The sequence below is a fragment of the Mobula birostris genome, chromosome 31 (genome assembly GCF_030028105.1).
Source record: "Mobula birostris isolate sMobBir1 chromosome 31, sMobBir1.hap1, whole genome shotgun sequence".
NCBI classification, from domain to species: domain Eukaryota; kingdom Metazoa; phylum Chordata; class Chondrichthyes; order Myliobatiformes; family Myliobatidae; genus Mobula; species Mobula birostris.
In genome coordinates this window covers 37,157,294-37,177,274 of record NC_092400.1, presented here as the reverse complement: position 1 = coordinate 37,177,274, position 19,981 = coordinate 37,157,294, and the positions used below count along the sequence as shown (strand labels likewise).

Sequence of the window (19,981 nt, the reverse complement as noted above, 5' to 3'; positions counted from 1 at the left end):
CAATGCAGGAGGGAAGGGTTAGATTGATTTTGGAGTTGAATAAAAGGGTGGCGCAACATCATGGACCAAAAGACACGTACTGTACTGTTTGATCTGGAGTCTAGAAGAGTAAGAACATATCAAACCCTGAAGGGTTTGAGACTAAGGATGCTTCCTCCTAGAAACATAGAAAACCCACAGCACAATGCTGTGCCAAACATGTACTTTAGAAATTACCTAGGGTTTCCCATAGCCCTCTGTTTTTCTAAGCTCCATGTACCTGCTCAGGAGTCTCTTAAAAGACCCTATCGTATCTGCCTCCACCACCATTGCCGGCAGCCCATTCCACGCACTCACCACTGTCTGCGTAAAAAAACTTACCCCTGACTTGTGGGAGAATCAAGTACAAGGGAGAGGGCAGAGTTACTCATGTACATTTCAGACAGAAATACTGCTTCTTTTTCCTTTCAGAGCATGAGGCATCTTTAGATCTCCCTTGTGTAAGAGGGGAGGGAGCAGAATTTTTGATTTTTTTTATGGCGGAGGTAGACAGGTATTTGAGCAAAGGGGAGTATAATGTTAATGGATGTTGCCAGGCTTGGGAGTTGAGTTGCAGCCAGATCAGTCATAATTTTATTGAATGGTGCAATAGGTTCAAGGGATGTTGACAACCAATCCTGCTCCAGATTCCAATGTTTATTTGTACATAAATGTTTAATTTCACAGGACAGAAACACCATCTGGACGGAACATTGGGCACCAAACAGTAACTACCAGTGAACTAAACCTCCTAGTATTTGAGTAAAACACACAAAATGCTGGAGAAACTCCAGTAACCCATCTCACCTGGTATTACCCATCACCTCTCAGATTTTTACCTCATCTCTTCTTTCCTACCCCACTCACTCACCTTTCCCCTTTACCTGATCTCACCTGTCACCTGCCAGCTTTTATCTTTTGCCCTCTCCACCTGTCCTGGTTTCTGCCCCATTCATTTCCAGCCCTGAAGCGTCCCGGCCTGAAATGTTGACTCTTTATTTCCCTCCATAGACGTTGCTTGACCTGCTGAGTTTCTCCAGCATTTGTGTGTGTGCTGCTCATGATTTCCAACACCTGCAGAATCTCTTGTCTTTATGACTTCCCAGAACTTGGTTCCTCACTCCCTAACCGATGTGTCTCTTTCTGAGTTTCGCCAATAACTCAGCATTGTGCTGGTTGTGGATTACAAGAGGAATGGAGACAGGTTAATCCCTATAGACATCAATGGATCTGGAATTGAGAGGGTGAACAGCTTTAAGTTTCTCGGCATAAACATCACCGAGGACCTCATGTGGTCTGTACATACTGGCCGTGTGGTGAAAAAGGCACAACAGCGCCTCTTTCATCTCAGACGGTTGAAGAAGTTTGGTGTGGACCCCAAATTCTAAGAAATTTCTACAGGGGCACAATTGAGAACATCCTGACTGGTTGCATCCCTGCCTGGTATGGGAACCGTACTTCCCTCAATCGCAGGACTCTGCAGAGAGTGGTGCGGACAGCCTAGCACATCTGTAGATGTGAACTTCCCACTATTCAGGACATTTACAAAGACAGGTGTGTAAAAAGTGCACAAAGGATCATTGGAGACCCGAGTCACCCCAACCACAAACTGTTCCAGCTGCTACCATCCGGGAAATGGTACCGCAGCATAAAAGCCAGGACCAACTGGCTCCAGGACAGCTTCTTCCACCAGGCCATCAGACTGATTAATTCAAGCTAACTCAACTGTATTTCTATGTTATATTGATTATCCTGTTGTTCATAATATTTGTTATAAATTATTATAACTGCACATTGCACATTTTAACAGAGATGTAACGATTTTTACTCCTCATGTATATGAAGGATGTAAGTAATAAAGTCAATTCAATTCAATTCATTAATCCACCTGCTTTATTCTTCAAAGGTTGTCATAGCTGGTGGTGGTAATGGGGATAAGTTCCTCTACCTGTTGAATGCTCCCAATGGTGTCCATCTCAAATAGCCTCTGACAACCAAGTCCAGCTCCTGGCCTTCATGTGTGGCTTAGCTACTAAGCCCGGCAGAAGTTTCTACTGTCAAAAGGGGCAAAGGTAGGTAACTGGTGCCTTAAAACCAGTCACTTTGGGCAGATGGGGCTTGTCAGCCATGGTTGGCAGTTTATCTAGGAGAAACAACATCTCTGATCTCAAACCTCTGCTGCCTTGCAGCTATATCCACTCATGGGAAGGCTTCATTTGTAAACCCCAGGGGAAAAATCCAGAGCTGGAGTCCCTAAGACTGTCCTCTGATGAGTTCAATGCCGACTGGCAACTCCTGTGACACTACTGGTGCCAAACTGTATCCGTCTCTGCCATTCCTTTGGGTTCAGCAGATGCACGGAGGGGGAGCTTGCTCTTCTTATTGTACTGCCCGGACAGGTAGGATGCGACATCCATGGCCGACTCTGACCTACAGAGGCCAGAGGCCTACTGCAGAGAGTGTGTGCTGTCGTCTAGAGTTACGTGTGATTCCCTGGGGTGTTGCCTTTGTTGATGTACACATTGTGGGACTTACCCGACTCTGTCCCAACGTAAAGCTGTGCTTCTCCAAATCTAACAAGGCAAGAAGCTCGTCTGTGGCCTGTAAACGTAAAACCAGCAGTCAATGATTCCAGGTTTATTGAAATCTTACATTAACCACAGTCAGGAACTGGGCATTGCTTCATTCACAAATCAGGTAGTCACTGAAGTCTGAGAGAAGACATTAGCTGAAGGTTCGCCTCATTGCTGTGCGGAGGGTGTGGGGAAAATCAATATGGTACCGGGGATGTGTGGCCTTGTTAGGAGATGGAGACTTTCGGAAGAGTCTAAATATTAGTTTAGTTTTATTTGTCAAATGCACATTGAAACAAAGTGAAATAAGCTGTTTGTGTTAACGACCAGCACAACTGATCTACAACCTTCCAGTCACCGATGCTGTAATATTGTTAGGCTAACTGCTAATCTGCCATGTCAGCCTCAGAAAAGCCCAATGCTATTACAGCACCAGTGACCGAGGTTCAGTTCCACCGTGATGAATAAGGAGTTTGTGTGCTCTCCCTGTGATCTCTTGGAGGTCCAGTTCCACCGTGATGAATAAGGAGTTTGTGTGCTCTCCCTGTGATCTCTTGGAGGTTCAGTTCCACCACAGTGAATAAAGAGTTTGTATGCTCCCCCTACGATCTCTTGGATTTCTTCCAGAACTCCAGTTTCCTCCCACATTCCAAAGACGTACAGGTTAGAGTTAGTAAGCTGAGGGCATGCTATGTTGGTGCCAGAAGCAAGTTGACACTTGCAGGCTGATCCCAGGACATCCTCGGACTGTGTTGGTCATTGACGCAAATGGCGCATTTCACTGTGTTTCGATGATTCATTGTACATGTGACATACTTCTTCATTTCCCATTCCCACACGGACATGTCTGTCCACTCCATTTCCCATTCCCACACTGTCATGTGTCCACTCCATTTCCCATTCCCAGACTGACAAGTCTGTCCTCTCCATTTCCCATTCCCAGACTGACAAGTCTGTCCACTCCATTTCCCATTCCCAGACTGACAAGTCTGTCCTCTCCATTTCCCATTGCCACACTGACATGTCTGTCCACTCCATTTCCCATTCCACACTGACATGTCTGTCCACTCCATTTCCCATTCCCACACTGACATGTCTGTCCACTCCATTTCCTATTCCCAGACTGACAAGTCTGTCCACTCCATTTCCCATTCCCACACTGACATGTCTGTCCACTCCATTTCCCATTCCCACACTGATATATCTGTCCACTTCTCCATTTCCCATTCCCATAATGACATGTCTGTCCATTTCATTCCTCCATTCTCCATTCCCCTACTGACATATTTGTCCACGGCCTCCTCCACTGCTGCATTGAATTGCACTTCAAAGATTGAAAGTAAATTTTTTATCATAGTATGTATGCAGTATACAACCCTGAGATTGATTTTTCCACAGTCAGCCATGAAACAAAGAAAACCATGGAGTCTGTTCCAAGAATTCCACCTTAGTAACCTGTTAACTCCATTAACTACTCTCTCTGTTACCCCTCTGTTTTCCTTTTCCCACCAGTGCCAGCCCCACCACCCTTCTTTGTAGGAACAGAATTAGCCCACTTGGCCCATCGAGTCTAATCTGCTATTTCATCATGGCTGATCCTTTCTTCTTCTCAGCCCCAATCTGCCTTCTCCCTATCTCCCAAAGGCACTGAGCAATCCAGAATCTATTAACCTCTACCTTAATACTCAAAGACTTGTCCTTCACAGCTGCCTGTGGCAACAAATTCCACAGATTCACCACTCTCTGACTAAAGAGATTTCTCCTCATCTCCATTCTAAAAGGATGCCCCTTTACTTTCAGGCTGTGTCCTCTGGTCTCAGACTCTCCACCTTAGGAAGCATCCTCTCCACATATGCTCTATTAGAGCCTTTTACCATTCGATAGGTTTCAATTAGGTCATGCCTCAGTCTTCTGAATTCTAGTGAATACTGGCGCAGAGGCATCAAACTGTCTTCATATGACAAGCCATTCAATCCTGGAATTATTTTTGTGAACCTCCTTTGAACCCTCTCCAGTTTCAGCACATCCTTTCTAAGACAAAGGGCTCAAACCTGCACACAGTACTACAAGTGAGACCTCACCAGTACTTTATATAGTCTCAACATTATATCCCCCACCCTCTCAATGTGTTTATCACCTACATGTTCTTCCCTCCTCACTTCCTTCCCTTTATTCCATAGTTCACCATCTTCTTCTATCAGATGTCATCTTCTTCAGCCCTTTTGCCTATTACCTCCCAGCTTTAAACATCATTCCTGCTCCCCCTTGTTTATCTTTTCCCTGTCACCTGGATCCACCCCCTTCCTCAACCTTTTTATACTGGCTCTCTTCCCTCTTTCTTTCCAGTCCTGATGAAGAGTCTAGACCCAAAACATTGACTGTCCATGTCCCTCCATAGGTACCACCTGACCCATTGAGTTTGTCCAGCATTTTGTGTGTTGCTGCAGCTTTCCAGCATCCGCAGTCTCTCTCGCGTTTCAATGAAGCAATTCTGATGTGTCACCCTGTGGGAAACACGTCAACTATTTCTGCACAGCAAGTTCAAAGTTCAAAGTAAATCTATTATCAAAGTTTGCACATGTTACCATACACATATTACCGAGATTGATTTTCCCACAGGAATTTACAGGAAAATAAAGAAATGCAATAGAATTTGTGAAAAAAGCTACAAAAACCATGACTGACAAACACCCAATGTGCAAAAGACAAATTGTGGAAATGTGGAAATACGAAATAATATTTAATATAATAAGAAAATTAAAATAAAAAGCTAATAAAAATATTTGCATTCCATGCATAATTTAGCTCCTTGACTTTCAATCAACCTGAACATTCAATGTTTATTTTGAGGCTTGGCTGGCCAGTATGGAAGAGATTTATTCAACTTTGGTCCTTTTTTGATATACAATCAATCCCAGTGCTCCCTTCTAGAACCTACTCTACCTCAGCTGCTACAAGACCAGCTTCACTGTTGCGTAAATTAAAGCTATTCCCAACCAGCATCTAAGCCTCAGGTGATGGATCCTGAAATCCCACACCGCACAGCCCTGATGGGTGTTTGACAAGAAAGCTTTGTCTTATAAGAAAACTTCAAACATTAAGAGCCAATAAAATGTACTTGGCCTGTCCTTGTGTTTTCTTCCTCCAGTGACCAAAAACAAACCTTCTTTTCATCCGTGACCATAAACGTGGCTCCATACTTCTTCAGGATTTCTGGGGCAAGCATTTGGAAACGGCGTCGGAAGTCACCAAGCACCATGTGATCAGGAAATCCTGCCAAGCAACCAAACAGGAGAGGCAATGTCAATAGAGTCCTATAGTTATAGAGTACTACAGCTCAGACACAGGCCCTTCAGCCCATCTAGTTCATGCAAAGCTGTTATTCTTCCTAGGGACTGTAGCCATCCCTACCCCTCCTATGCATGTACTTATCCAAACCTCGTAAATTCAATCTGCATCCACCATTTTCTCTGGCATCTTGTTCCACCCATGCACTACCCTCTGAGTGAGAAGTTCCTCCTCATATTCCCCTTTCATATTTCACCTCTCACAACCTCTAGTTCTAGTCTCACCCAACCTCAGTAGAGAAAGTCTTCTTGCATTTACCCTGTCAATACCCCTCATAATTTTGTATACTTATATCAAATCTCCTCTCATTTTCCCATGCTCCAAGAAATAAAGCCTTAACCCATTTAATTTTTCTCTACATCTCAGGTCCTGAACATTCTTGTATTTTTTTTCTTTGTGAACACAAATTGAGCATGAAATGGAAACAACTCCCAGCATCGGAATCAGTGGGACAACAGTTGATGAGTACACTTTGGGAACAAGGGTTCTGGCCCCTATTGGGGCAACACAAGAAACCGTGTAACATGGCTAATTTAGCAACTAAGATGATCAAATAATAATACAGCTGAAAGCAACAACTGAGGCTATGAAGACAAGTTCCCTTGATGTTCCATGTGAGATTAATATTGTATCCTACAGTACCTCTACAAGAACCAGCACATCTGAACAAGTTCTCTCAAACCAATGCCACACCCAAAACACTGGAAGAAATCAGCATTCAAGCAACACCTAATGGAGAGAAATAGACAGTCAACATTTTGGGTTGACAACTTTTATCAGGACCCAAAACATCAACTATCCATTTCTCTCCATGGATGCTCCCTGAGCTGCTGAGTTTCTTGGGCATTTTGGTTGTTGCTCCAGATTTCAGAATCTACAGTTTCCTGTGTGTCTACCACCAATACTTTTCCTCTAAAGGAAAGACCAAGTTGTATGACACCTTTCATGCCACAGCGAATTATGACTCCTCTTTAACCAGGCTTCTAGTCACCTGACCTAATGCCTCCATCGTTGACTGTGGGTATTACAGCCGTATAGCAGGAAACAGGCCCTTCAGCCCTACTTCATGCCAACCAAGTGGCCGAACTAAACTAGTCCCATTTGCCAGCTTTCTGTCCACATCCTCCGAAACCAGGGTTCCCAACATTTTTTATGCCCTGGACCAATACTATTAAGCAAGGGGTCCATGAACCTCATGTTGGGAACACCTGCGCTAAACCCCATATATAATTCCAAGCAGCACACATCAAAGTCGCTGGTGAACGCAGCAGGCCAGGCAGCATCTCTAGGAAGAGGTACAGTCGACATTTCGGGCCGAGACCCTTCGTCAGGTCCAATATAAGTCCAAGTCTCTTTTAAGATATTCAGTTTCTAACAATGCTTAAGATTAAAGGTGACCTCACAATCTCTAGCGAGGCACACTATCTCTGTGATCAGGGCTTTGGAACAGCTGACCTGAGCCAGCTAAATCATGCCCCATCATGATAAAAGCTGAAACTCGACAAATACAGGGGCATCACAGTGGCAAATGGGTGTCATGGTAGTCCGAGGCTTCAATGTAATGTAGTGGTTAGCATAATGCCAGCGACCCGGGTTCAATTCCGTGGCTGTCTACACACTCTCCCTGGAATGGCGTGGGTTTCCTCTGGGTTCTCCAGTTTCCTCCCACACTTCAAGGACGGACACGTTAATTGGTCACATGGGTGTAAATGGGAGGCACAAGGCCGTGGGCCTCAAGGCCCTGTTACTGAGCTGTGTCTCTAAATAAATAAAAGATTGATGAGACTATCATCTGGGAAGACGTCTATTCCACATGACTGTAAAACCATGGTTCACTGAATGCACAGCCATGGAAAGGAATCTCCCAGACCATCTGGACCAGATGACCCATCTCACAGGGCTCAAATGATCTCGAAAAGAGTCTCACATCATCACCCACTTTTCCTGCAATAAAATGTGATCACTTCTGTGTGAACCAAGGTCAAAGTCAAGTTTAGTGTCGTATACAGAACTTTGTATATGCACAGGTGCAACAAAAACTCACTTGTGCATGTGATGCTGCTGAAGTGCATTTCGCTTTACACTTGGATATACATGTACTTGTGCACATGACAATGTATGTGTTTTTACCAGAGACAGGGCACAAGTAGAGCATCATCTGAAACTCCCACATATTCTGTCCACGTAGACCCAAATTCTATATCTCCACTTGGACAGACCCATATTGGTGTAGTAGTATAGCAGAGTTGGCACTAATCTCCAGGTCCACACAGCCAAGTGGATGGGCATGCAGAACAGAAACCCTGGCTTGCCATGAGAGGCAATAGAGCCTTTGACACAATTATGCCTAAGACCAAGGGTGTTGCTGGGACTTTAGAACCCAAGTTAAAAGGAGAGTTTGATTGGTTTTGAGAGGTATAGATAGAGTAAATGTAAACGGGCTTTTTCAGCTAAGGTTAGGTGAGATTCGAACTAGAGGTCATAGTTGAGAGTGAGACTAGAGCTAGAAGTCAGCTGTTTAAAAGATGAAATATACGAGGGAAAGTTGGGGGGGAACTCCTTCATTCTGAGGTTGGGGTGAGTGTGGAATGAGCTGCCAGCAGAAGTGGTGGATGTGGGTTTGATTTCAACATTTAACAGAAATTTGGATAGGTACATGGATGGGAGGGGTATGGCAGGCTATGGTCTGGGTGCAGTTCAATGAGACTGGGCTGAATAATAGTTTAGCACAGATTAGATCACACTCATCACCCAGTCAACACAATAATACATTCAAGTCTAATCAACAAGCTCCAAAACCTGGGCCTTTGTCCCTCCCTCTGCAACTGGATCCTTGACTTTCTAACCAGAAGACCATAACCTGTGTGGATTGGAAATACCATCTCCACCTCGCTGATAATCATCACTGTTGCACATAAAGGATGTATGCTTAGCCCAGTGCTCTACGCTCTCTATACCCATGGCTGTGTGGCTAGGTCATCTATAAATTTGCCGACAAAAAGTTGGCAGAATTTCAGGTGGTAACGAGGGGGCATTTAGGAGTGAGATAGATCAGCTGGTTGAGTGGTGTTATAGCAATAACCTTGCACTCAACATCAGGAAAACCAAGGAACTGATTGTGGTCTTCAGGAAGGTGAAGTCGAGAGAACACACACCAGTCCTCATTGAGGGATCAGAGGTGAGGATTTTCAAGTTTTTAGGTGTCAACAGCTCTGAAGATCTATCCTAGGCCCAACATATCGATGCAATTATAAATAAAACACGACAGTGGCTATATTGCATTAGGAGTTTGAGGAGAAATGGTGTCACGAAAGGATCTCACAAATTTCTACAGTTGTACCATGGAGATCATTCTAACTGTTTGCTATGGAGGGGCCATGGAACAAGATTGGAAAAAACTGCAGAAAGTTTGATCATAGGCACTAGCCTGCCCAGCATCAAGGACACTCTCAAAAGATAATATCTCAAAAAGGTGGCATCCATCATTAAGGACCCCCATCACCCAGGACATGCCCACATCTCATTGTTACCATCAAGGAAGAGGTACAGGAGCCTGAAGATCCACTCTCAATATTTCAGGAACAGCTTCCTCCCCTCCACCATCAGATTTCTGAAAGGGCGATGAACCCATGAACAGTTCCTCAGCATTTTTCCCCTCTTTGTGCACTATGTATATAGCTTATTGTAATGTATAGTTTTTGTTATTAAGTATTACATAATACTACAGCAGACAACAGGACATTTGATGACATTTTGTGGCAGTGGTATTAAACCTGACTCTGAGACAGGCTGAAGGGCCTGTTTCTGTGTTGTAGTGTTCTATGACTCTATGACTCTATAATCTGTGTAATCATCACCCTCGGTGACATTCAACTGAACGGGTTCTTCTCTGAAGGGGCAGATCATAGCATGTGGTTTCTAGCATTAATTATCGCCTGGCTGTCAGCGATTTCTTTATTAAAATTCAGGCTCAGTTAAAAATAAATGGGAAAGTTCTGCTTCAGTCCTGCACCAGATTCCTACAGGAAATAGAGAGGGTGCAGGCCTTTCATCGATTAGAGCAACTGCACACCCGGGGGCACTCAATGTTTTCACCAATAACCAAATCAGAAAATATTTCACCCCCAGCTCAGCTCAATGAAGATGTAGCTCAATTAAGAATTAAAGCCTGCAGGCCCTGGCTGTAACCTACTTTCAAATGTTTCTCAGTTGCATAAGCTATTTATCATTGGTGACAGTGACACATCCTGTCAATTCAAGGAACTTATGTAATAGCAGGATTTTCCCATTAACTTGAGACTTTGGCAAGAACTTTGTGAGAATGCAACACCTCTTCTGGCTCAGTTACATAAGTAGTCAGGTCGTAACGTGATCTAAGAAATGTAATGTCAATAAATTAAACTTAATTGAATTTCAAAAAGATATGTCACTGCCACACATCTTCAAATTAACAATCCACCTCCTTTTGATGTTGCTTGTGACTGAACTTAAGCTGCCCTCACCTGCATTGCTTCCACTTCCAAAACATCTGCGCTCGCTCCATCTTCCCGCCACCTTAACAGGGATAGAGTTCCTCTTGTTCTTACCTACCACCCCATCAGCCTCGGCATCCAACACATCATCCTCCACAACTTCCATCATCTAAAGGGATCCTATCACTAAAAATATCTTTACCTCTCCCCCACCCCTCCACTTTCCGCAGGAATCACTCTTTCTGTGATTCCCTTGTCTATTCGTCCCTTCTCACTAATCTCCCGTCCAGCACTGATCCCTGCAAAGTGCTACACCTGCCCATACACCACCTTCCTCACCTCCATTCAGGGCCCCAAACTGTACTTCCAGGTGAGGCAACACTTCAGCTGTGAAACTTCTGGGGTCATCTATTATATCCAGTGCTCCCGATATGACCTCCTCTACATCGGTGAGACCCATCATAAATCTGAGGACCATTTCATTGAGCACTTCTGTTCCACCCGCCAAAAGCAGAACATCCCAGGGATAAACATTTTAATTCCAATTCCCATTCTGACATGTTGGTCCATGGCCTCCTCTTATGCTAAAATGAGGCCACCTTCAGGGTGGAGGACCAGCACCTTAAATTTCACCCTCCTATCACCTCCTCCTGGGTCCCCTCCTCCTTCCCTTTCTCCTATGGTCCACGTATCTCTCCTTTCAGATTCCTTCCTCTCCAGCCTTTTACCTTTCCCACACACCTGGCTTCACCTATCATCTTCCAGCTATTCTCCTTCCCCACCTTTTCATTCTGATGTCCTCAACCTTCCTTCCCAATCCTGAAGAAGGATCTTAGCCTGAAATGGTGACTGTTTATTCATCTCCATGGATGTTGCCTGACCTGCTGAGTTCCTCCCGCATTTTCTGTGTGATACCCTGGATTTACTTCAACCCTCCCCGCCCCCCGTCGGGAAGTAAATCTGCCTCTCTGATTCTTTATATGGCAGCACGGTAGTGTAGAGTTACCGCCAGTGACATGAATTCACTGCTGTTTGCAAGGAATTTGTATGTTCTCCCCGTAACCATGTGCGTTTCCTTGGGGTGCTCAACTTCCTTCCACATTTCAAAGACCTGTGGGTTAATTGGTCAAATGCGTGTAATTGGGCAGAGCAGGTTCATTGGGCCAGGAGGGCCTGTAAGTTACTGTAACCATGCTGTGCCTCTAAATAAAATACAATGATCCAGTCTGGTCTATGAAAAGCTCCAGACCCTCCTCAGTTCTGGGATAATTAGTGGTGAACAATTAACACAGACGTTTGGACGACTGGGTATTGTAGATTGACATGAAATAGCATTGATCAGATAAACCATGATCTTATTAAATGGAAGGGCAGGTGATTACAATTAAACATAATCCAGATCCTATCCTTCTCTGCGCAATGGAGTCTTGGAGTATAGTGTTCCGTTGTTGTCCCTCATTATAGGAAGGATATGGAAGCTTTAGAGAGGGTGCAGAGGAGATTTACCAGGCTGCTGCCTGGATTAGAGAGCATGTCTGATGAGGATAGGTTGAGTAAGCAAGAAGTTTCTCTTTAGAGTGAAGGAGGACAACAGGTGACTTGATAGAGGTGTACAAGATGATAAAAGGCGTAGGTAGAGTGGATAGGTGGAGATTTTTTCCCAGGATGGCAATGGCTATTAAAAAAGGACATAATTTTAAGGTGATTGGAGGAAAATATAGGGGAGTTGTCAGAGGTAAGAGATTTATACAGGAGTGTTAAGTGCATGGAACATACTGTCAGGGGTGGTGTTAGAAACAGATACATTAGGGACACTTAAATGTCTCTTAGACAGGCACAGGGATGAAAGAAAACTGGAGGTGTCACCCAGTTCAGATATGGCCCAAGTGTGGAGTGAGAGACACTAACACGGGTCGATAGTTCACAGACTTTAATGCGAACAGTGTTAACAGAAAAAGAAAACAATAAATGCTCGGCCAAACAGGGCCATTAGCTAAAACTCTCAAATGGGAAATGAAGCCTATACTGCTGATGAAAAGAGCAACTAAATATAAAATACCGCTAGTCTTCAGAGTCAGTTGACTCGACAGTCCAATTTCTCAGGCAAGTCCTAAAGCAGACAGGCAGCGAAGCGTTGCTGTGCTGTGTCTAGGTTTTGACAAGCACTGCGACGTAATGAATGGAGATAACTACTATCACAATGAAATAATAATAAGCTGACACGTGCATATTCACAAGTGCAATTGCTGTATCTACTGCTCTGCCGAATCCATGGTTGTGACAGGGCCCCTCTCTTTAGGTGCAGCCCCTGAGGCACCACAGAACTGTGTCTGCTGGCAGTCCCAGATCAGCAAATTGCCCAAGATGTCCTTTGCCAGGATCCAAGTACGTTCTTCTGGACCATATTTTTCCCAGTCCACAAGGTACTGGACTTTAGCATGTATCCGGCAAGATGCCAGGAGGTGCCGCACAGTTATAGACAAGGGCACCATCTATCAGGCAGGCAGGAGAGAAAGGTGGGGTGACTGGGGCCAGGGGAGAGGTAGTAACTGGCTTGAGCTGGGGAACATGGAATACTGGGTGGATCTTCAGTGATGCTGGTAGACGCAATCTATAGGACATCTTGTTGACAGCCTTTTCCACTACAAACAGTCCCACGTAGTGCGGTGTCAATTTCCAGCTCTCAACTTTCAGGTGAAGATCCCTTGATGCCAACCAGACCTTCTGTCCTGGCTTGAATGGCCTTACCTGTCAATAGAGCCAATCAGCCTATTGGTAATGCTTCTGGGCGCGCAGCAGAGAAGCCCTGGCTCATCTCCAGGTGCACTTGTAGCATTGGATCAGCAGGAGCTCCTACGTCAATCTCCTGATCAGGGGAAAGCAGGGGCTGGAATCCCCTCTGGCATTCAAAGGGAGCCATACTGGTGGAGGACGACTGGAGGTAATTGTGGGCGATCTCTGCCCAAACCAATTGGGAGCTCCAGGACGTGGGGTTGGAAGAGGCAAGACAGCGCAGGGTTGTCTCCAACTCCTGGCTCACTCTCTCAGTCTGGCCATTAGATTGGGGATGGAAGCCAGACGAGAGGCTGGCTGTGGCCCCTACAAGACAGCAGAAAGCCTTCCAAAAGCGGGAAGTGAACTGTTGACCGCTATCAGACACTATGTCTTGAGGAGAGCCATGGAGCCTGAACACATGCTGAACCATGAGTGTGGCAGTCTCACGAGCCGATGGGAGCTTGGGGAGGGCAATGAAGTGGCAGCCTTGAAAAATCGATCCACAACAACCAAACTGGTGGTGTTTCCTTACGATGGGGGCAGACCAGTGATGAAATCCACTGAGAGGTGGGACCAGGGGTGGTGGGGCACAGGCAGTGGACATAACAGACCCACAGGAGGCTGGCGTGATGTCTTGTTCCGAGCACAGGTGGGACAGGCAGATGCAAAATCGTGGCCATCCTGGTACATAGATGGCCACCAAAATTGTCTCTTTACTAATTCCTGAGTCTGTTGAATTCCCGGATGTCCAGCCGGATGGGAGGAGTGACCCCATTCCAACACTTTGGAACACACCGCAGCCGGGACAAACAGTCGGTTGGGAGCTGTCCCATCCGGGCCTGGATCTGATTGTTGGGCGGCCCTCACCTCTGCCTCCATTCCCCAGATCATCGGAGCAGCGAAACACGAGCGAGGAAGGACAGGCTCTGGATTGGCATTGTCCTCGGATCCGTCAAACTGCCGGAAGAAAGCGTAAACATCGTGCAGATCAATTTTGGAAAATATGGTTGCTCTCTGGAGGTGTTCAAACGCAGACGCCAGCAAGGGAAGAGGTTAGTGGTTCTTCACAGTGATGTTGTTCAGGGGCCGATAATCGATGCAGGGATGGAGCTTGCCATCCTTCTTGCTCACAAAAAAGTAGCCCGCTCCTGCCGGCGAGGTTGACGGATGGATAAACCCCATGCTCAATGCCTCCTTGATGTATTCCTCCATGGCCTCCGTTTCAGGACGAGAGAGGGAAAAGAGACGGCCCAGGGGAGAATTAGTTCCAGGTAGGAGGTCTATGGCACAGTCATATGGCCGGTGTTGGGGCACGGTGGTGGCCTTTCTTTTACTGAAATCATCAGAGAGATCTGCATATTCAGCCGGAATCCCAGGCAGATCCACATCCTTAGCTGACACAGGAGGGGATTCACGGAATGGAGCTTGAGCTGGACCCAGACAGGTAGACAGGCATGCCAGTCCCCACCCTTGGAGTACCTTCAGAGACCAATCGATCCGTGGGTTATGTCGGGATAACCAGGGGAAATTGTACCAGTGGCAGTTCAGGTGAATTAACCAGATAGAAAGATATTTCATCATGATGGTTGCCTTCGAGCACCAGTTGGAGGGGTTGGGTGGAAAGGTGGATCTGACCGGTTACCAGAGGTCAACCGTCCAGCGCCTTGACATTGATCTTGTCTCTTAATTCCTGAGTTGGATCTCCCCATCTTTGAGCAAGAGAGATGTCCATAAGATTTCCAGCTGCACCAGAGTCGATAAACGCCTTAAGTTCATGGGTCTGAGACCTCCACGACAAGGAAGCTGCGAACATTACAGAAGTAGGGGAGGCTGACTGCAGAGAGAACCGACCCATCGGGATTCCCCTCCCTGCTGATGGGTTTTCTCTTTTGCTGGATGCTTGGAACATGCTGCCCGGAAGTGTCGTGGATCACCACGACAGAGGCAGGAACCTGTTCTCCAGCACCGCTCTCATTCCTCCTGAGACAGGTACATGCACCCCACTTGCATAGGCTCCTCTGAGGGCTGGGTGCTGGGTGGTGAGGGATCAGGAGAGGGCAAGGAACGATGGTGATCAGGAGGAAGTTTGAAACATTCTTTCCTTGCGCCACTCAGTCACCCGGTCGTCAACTTGAATAGCAGATTAATCAGGTCATCCAGACTATCCTGCTCATCCCGGACAGTGATCTCATGCCAGACCTGTGTTCAGTCCTCTCTGGAAGGCAGTGATGAAAGATCTCTCATTCCAACCCGTCCCTGCTGCAAGGGTACAGAATTTAACTGTATTGGCTCTCACCGTTCTTCTGCCTTGGCGCAGGTTCAACAGTCGGTGGGCAGCCTCCTGACCCCGTACTGGAAGATCAAAAACTCTTCTTAACTCTGCCACAAAATGTCGAAACGATGGGCTGCAAGGTATCCTTGCTCCCGTAAAGCGTTGAACAGGCTGAGTGGAGGTCTGTCAAGGAGATTGACCATGTACACCAATTTTCGCGCATCATCACCAAAACAACCAGGCTGGGCTTGGAATGTCAGCTCACATTGGGTAATAAAATTCCTGCAACCATTGGGATCACCAGAATATCTGCCTGGTGGTGGATTACTCAGTTCCTAAACCGTCGTGGGAGTTGTCTCTGGTCCGGGCGCGGGAGCAGGAGCATTAGTAGCAGAGATTGTCGAGGCAACAGACAAGGAGGACCTGAAAGATATTGGGAGTGGGACTGAGGCGAAAATGTTAATGGCTGTCAGCCGATGCTGGCTGTTCACAGTAAGTTTGTGGATGGCGGCCGTGAGTGCAGAAATCACAGGCACCTGAGTCCGATTGTCTGTGGTGAGCTGTTGAACAGTTGCGGATAGAGACGATACCTGTTCCTCCAAGTGTGACTGGGCTTGTCGACACAAGTTTATCTGCCTCATTTCCTCCGTAGCTGCACTGAGAACAGATTCCATTGCCTGTAGCTTGTCTCCTACCTAACCAATGAATCTCACAGCCAAGGTCAGCTGCCCTCTCCCTGCTGGGTCCATCTTTGTGTGGTCGAGACTTGCTGTTACCTGATTCAGACATGGCCCAAGTGCGGAGTGAGAGACACTGAAGCAGGTCGATAGTTCACAGACTTTAATGTGAACAGTGTTAAAGGAAAAAGAAAACAATAAACGCTGGGCCAAACAGGGCCATTAACTAAAACTCTCAAATAAGAAATGAATCCTACACTGCAGCGGAAAAGAACAACAAAATATAAAACGATTACCATTAGTCTTCAGAGTCAGTTGACTCGACAGTCCAATTTCTCAGCAAGGCCGAAAGCAGACAGGCAGCAAACCATTGCTGTGCTGTGTCCAAGTCTTGACAAGCACTACGACGACAAGTATGGAGTTCAATACTATCACAATGAGCTGACGCCTGCATATCCACAAGTGCAATTGCCATATCTGCTGCTCTGCCGAATTTGTGTTGGTGACAGGAGGATTCTTTAGATGGGAAGGGTTTGATTGACACAATATCAGGGGCCACAGGGCCTGCACTGGACAGCATGGTAGCGTAGCAGTTAGCATCATGTTTTCCAGTGCCAGCGACCTCCGTTCATTTCTGCTGGAGTACGTAAGAATTTGTACGTTCTCCCTGTAACCACATGGGTTTCCCTGTGTGTTCCCATTTCCTCCCACATTCCCAAAGCGTGCCGGTTCGGATTAGTAAGCTGTGAGCATGCTGTATTGGCACCGGAAGCATAACACCACTTGCAGGCTGCCTCCCGCACATCTTCGGACTGTGTTGGCTATTAACGGAAATGAAGTATTTCACTGTACGTTTCATTGTTTCAATGTACAAAGCACAAATAAGGCTTCATCTTTATCTTTACCTGCTCTTTGTTCTACATGTTACCCAGCTTTAGAAGGAAAGAGATATTTCATACGGAAAGAGATATTTCACACAGAAAGTGGGACAGGATTAAAAAAAAACAAATTCCAGTCACCAGTGCATTCATAATGTAGAGCTGCGGCAGATACTGTACCCAGTCTGTAAAGCCGAAGTGCATCCAACAGCTGTGACCCTTGGAGCTGGCTCCTCAGTGTGGGGACATCAAACGTGGCCAGAGATTGACCTCTGGCGTTCTGCAGTTCAACTCCATCACTCCCATCTGGTCTTGCTACAAAGCAGTGGACAAAGTGGGCCTCAGAACGCTTGATCAGGTTTATGAGAGCATCCTAGGGTTTAAAGAGAGAAAGAGTGAAGTCCATTTTAATCCTAACTGTGAAAGATCACTTGGTTTTTACATTATCAGACTATTTGGTTTATTATTGTCAAATGTACCAGAATTAACCATTAACCCAGACAGTACGTCACCACATCTCTCTTTCCTCTTCACTCCACAATGCCCTCTCCCAGCACAGACAACTCCCCTCCTGCCCCAACCCCAAGGCTTTGTTGCCACGGTCTCCCCCTTCCTCTCCATCCCTGACACTGTGTGTCACCTCACCTCCCACTTCTGCTTCGTAATGATCTCTCCCAGACCTCCAGACAACTCTCATACAACTCCTCATTCCTCACCCTGTAACCCTGAACACCCTCTTTCAGGACCATACAAGACCATAAGACATAGGAGCAGAATTAGGCCATTCAGCCCATCGAGTCTGCTCCACCATTCCATCATGGCTGATCCCGGATCCCACTCAACCCCATACACCTGCCTTCTCGCCATATCCTTTGATGCCCTGACCAATCAGAACACTATCAATTTTCACCTTAAATATACCCACGGACTTGGCCTCCACAGCAGTCTGTGGCACAGCATTCCACAGATACACTATTCTCTGGTGAAAAAAATTCCTCCTTACCTCCTTTCTAAAGGGTCACCCCTAAATTCTGAGGCTGTGCCCTCTAGTTCTGGACACCCCCGCCATAGGAAACATCCTCTCCACTGGATCCTTATCCAGTCTTCTCAACATTCGATAGGTTTCAATGAGATCCCCCTGTATTCTTCTAAATTCCAGTGAGTACAGGCCAAAGCTGCCAAATGCTCCTCATATGTTAACGTCTTCATTCCTGGAATCATCCTTGTGAACCTCCCTAGGACTCTTTCCAATGACAACACATCCTTTCTGAGATAAGGGGCCCAAAACTGTTGACAATACTCCAAGTGTGGCCTGACCAGTGTCTTATAAAGCGTCAGCATTATCTCCTTGTTTTTATATTCTATTCCCCTTGAAATGAATGCCAACATTTCATTTGCCTTTTTTTAAAATCACAGACTCAACCTGTAACTTAACCTTTTGAGAAACCTGGACAAAGGACTCCTAAGTCCCTCTGCACCTCTGACGTTTGAATTTTCTCCCTATTTACATAACAGTCTACACTTTTGTTCCTTTTACGAAAATGCATTATCATACATTTCCCAACACTCTATTCCATCTGCCACTTTTTTGCTTATTCTTTCAATTTGTCTATGTCCTTCTGCAATCACATTGCTTCCTCAACACTACCTACCCCTCCACCTATCTTCGTATCATCTGCAAACTTTGCCACAAAGCCATCAATTCCATTATCTACATCACTGACAAACAATGTGAAAAGTAGTGGTCCCAATACTGATCCCTGAGGAACACCACTAGTCACTGGCAGCCAACCAGAAAAGGTCCCCATGTTCCCACTCGCTGCCTCCTGCCTGTCAGCCATTCCCCTCTCCATGCCAATATCTTTCCTGCAACGCCATAGGATTTTATCTTGTTAAGCAGCCTCATATGCGGCACCTTATCAAATGCCTTCCGAAGATCCAAGTAAGTGACATCCACTGCCTCTTCTTTGTTCACTCTGCTTGTTACTTCCTCAAAGAACTCCAACAGATTTGTCAGGCAAAATTTCCCTTTACAGAAACCATGCTGACTTTGACTTATTTTATCATTAGTCCCTAAGTACCCCAAAACCTCATCCTTAATAATAGCCTCTATCACTTTCCCAACCACTGAGGTTAGGGTAACTGGCCTATAATTTCCTTCCTTTTGCTTTCCTCCCTTCTTAAAGGGTGGAGTGACATTTTCAATTTTTCTAGTCCTCTGGAACCCATGCTAGAATCAAGTGATTCTTGAAACATCATGACTAATGCATCCGTTATCTCTTCAGCAACCTCTTTCAGAACTCCGGGATGTTGTCATGTGGTCCAGCTGACTTAGCTACCTTAAGACCTTTAAGTTTGCCTCGCATTTTTTCCTTTGTAATGAGAATCACACTCATTTCTTCTCCCTAACACTCACAGATTTCTTGCACACTGTTAGCGTCTTTCACGGTGAAGACTGATGCAAAGTATTTAGTTCATCCACTATTTCTTTGTCCCCCATTATTACCTCACTGGCATTATTTTCTAGTGGTCCAATATCAACTCTCACCTCAGTTTTACTCTTTATATAACTGAAAAACCTTAGTATCCTGCTTGATATCAGCTAGTTTGCCCTCATATTTCATCTTTTCCCTCCTAATTTCATTTTTAGTTGACTTTTGTTGGATTTTAAAAGCTTCCCAATCATCCAACTTCCCACTCACTTTTGTTACCTTCCTTGTCATTTCTTTGGCTTTTATGTAGTCCTTAACTTCCCTTGTCAGCCACTTTTTCCTACTCCTGCCATTTGAGAACAACTACTTCTGTGGGACATATCTATAGTCATAGTAATAGCCATACTTTATTGATCCCAAGGGAAATTGGTTTTCGTTACAGTTGCACCATAAATAATTAAATAATAATAAAACTATAGATAATTAAATAGTAATATGTAAATTATGCCAGGAAATAAGTCCAGGACCAGCCTATT

At 45.6% G+C, this 19,981-nt stretch overlaps 1 protein-coding gene across 3 annotated transcripts in view; it reads right to left on the bottom strand.

Moving 5' to 3' along the window:
* The window catches only part of LOC140190674 (unconventional myosin-XVIIIb-like), a 462,061-nt gene that overhangs the window by 167,276 nt on the left and 274,804 nt on the right, over positions 1–19,981 (bottom strand). For all 3 annotated transcript variants that reach the window (XM_072247443.1, XM_072247444.1, XM_072247445.1), the window contains 3 exons: positions 17,194–17,386; positions 5,755–5,864; positions 2,554–2,619 (listed from right to left, as the gene is read on the bottom strand). In XM_072247443.1, coding sequence (XP_072103544.1) covers positions 2,554–2,619; positions 5,755–5,864; positions 17,194–17,386 — 369 coding nt within the window. The remainder of the gene's footprint in view (positions 1–2,553; positions 2,620–5,754; positions 5,865–17,193; positions 17,387–19,981) is intronic.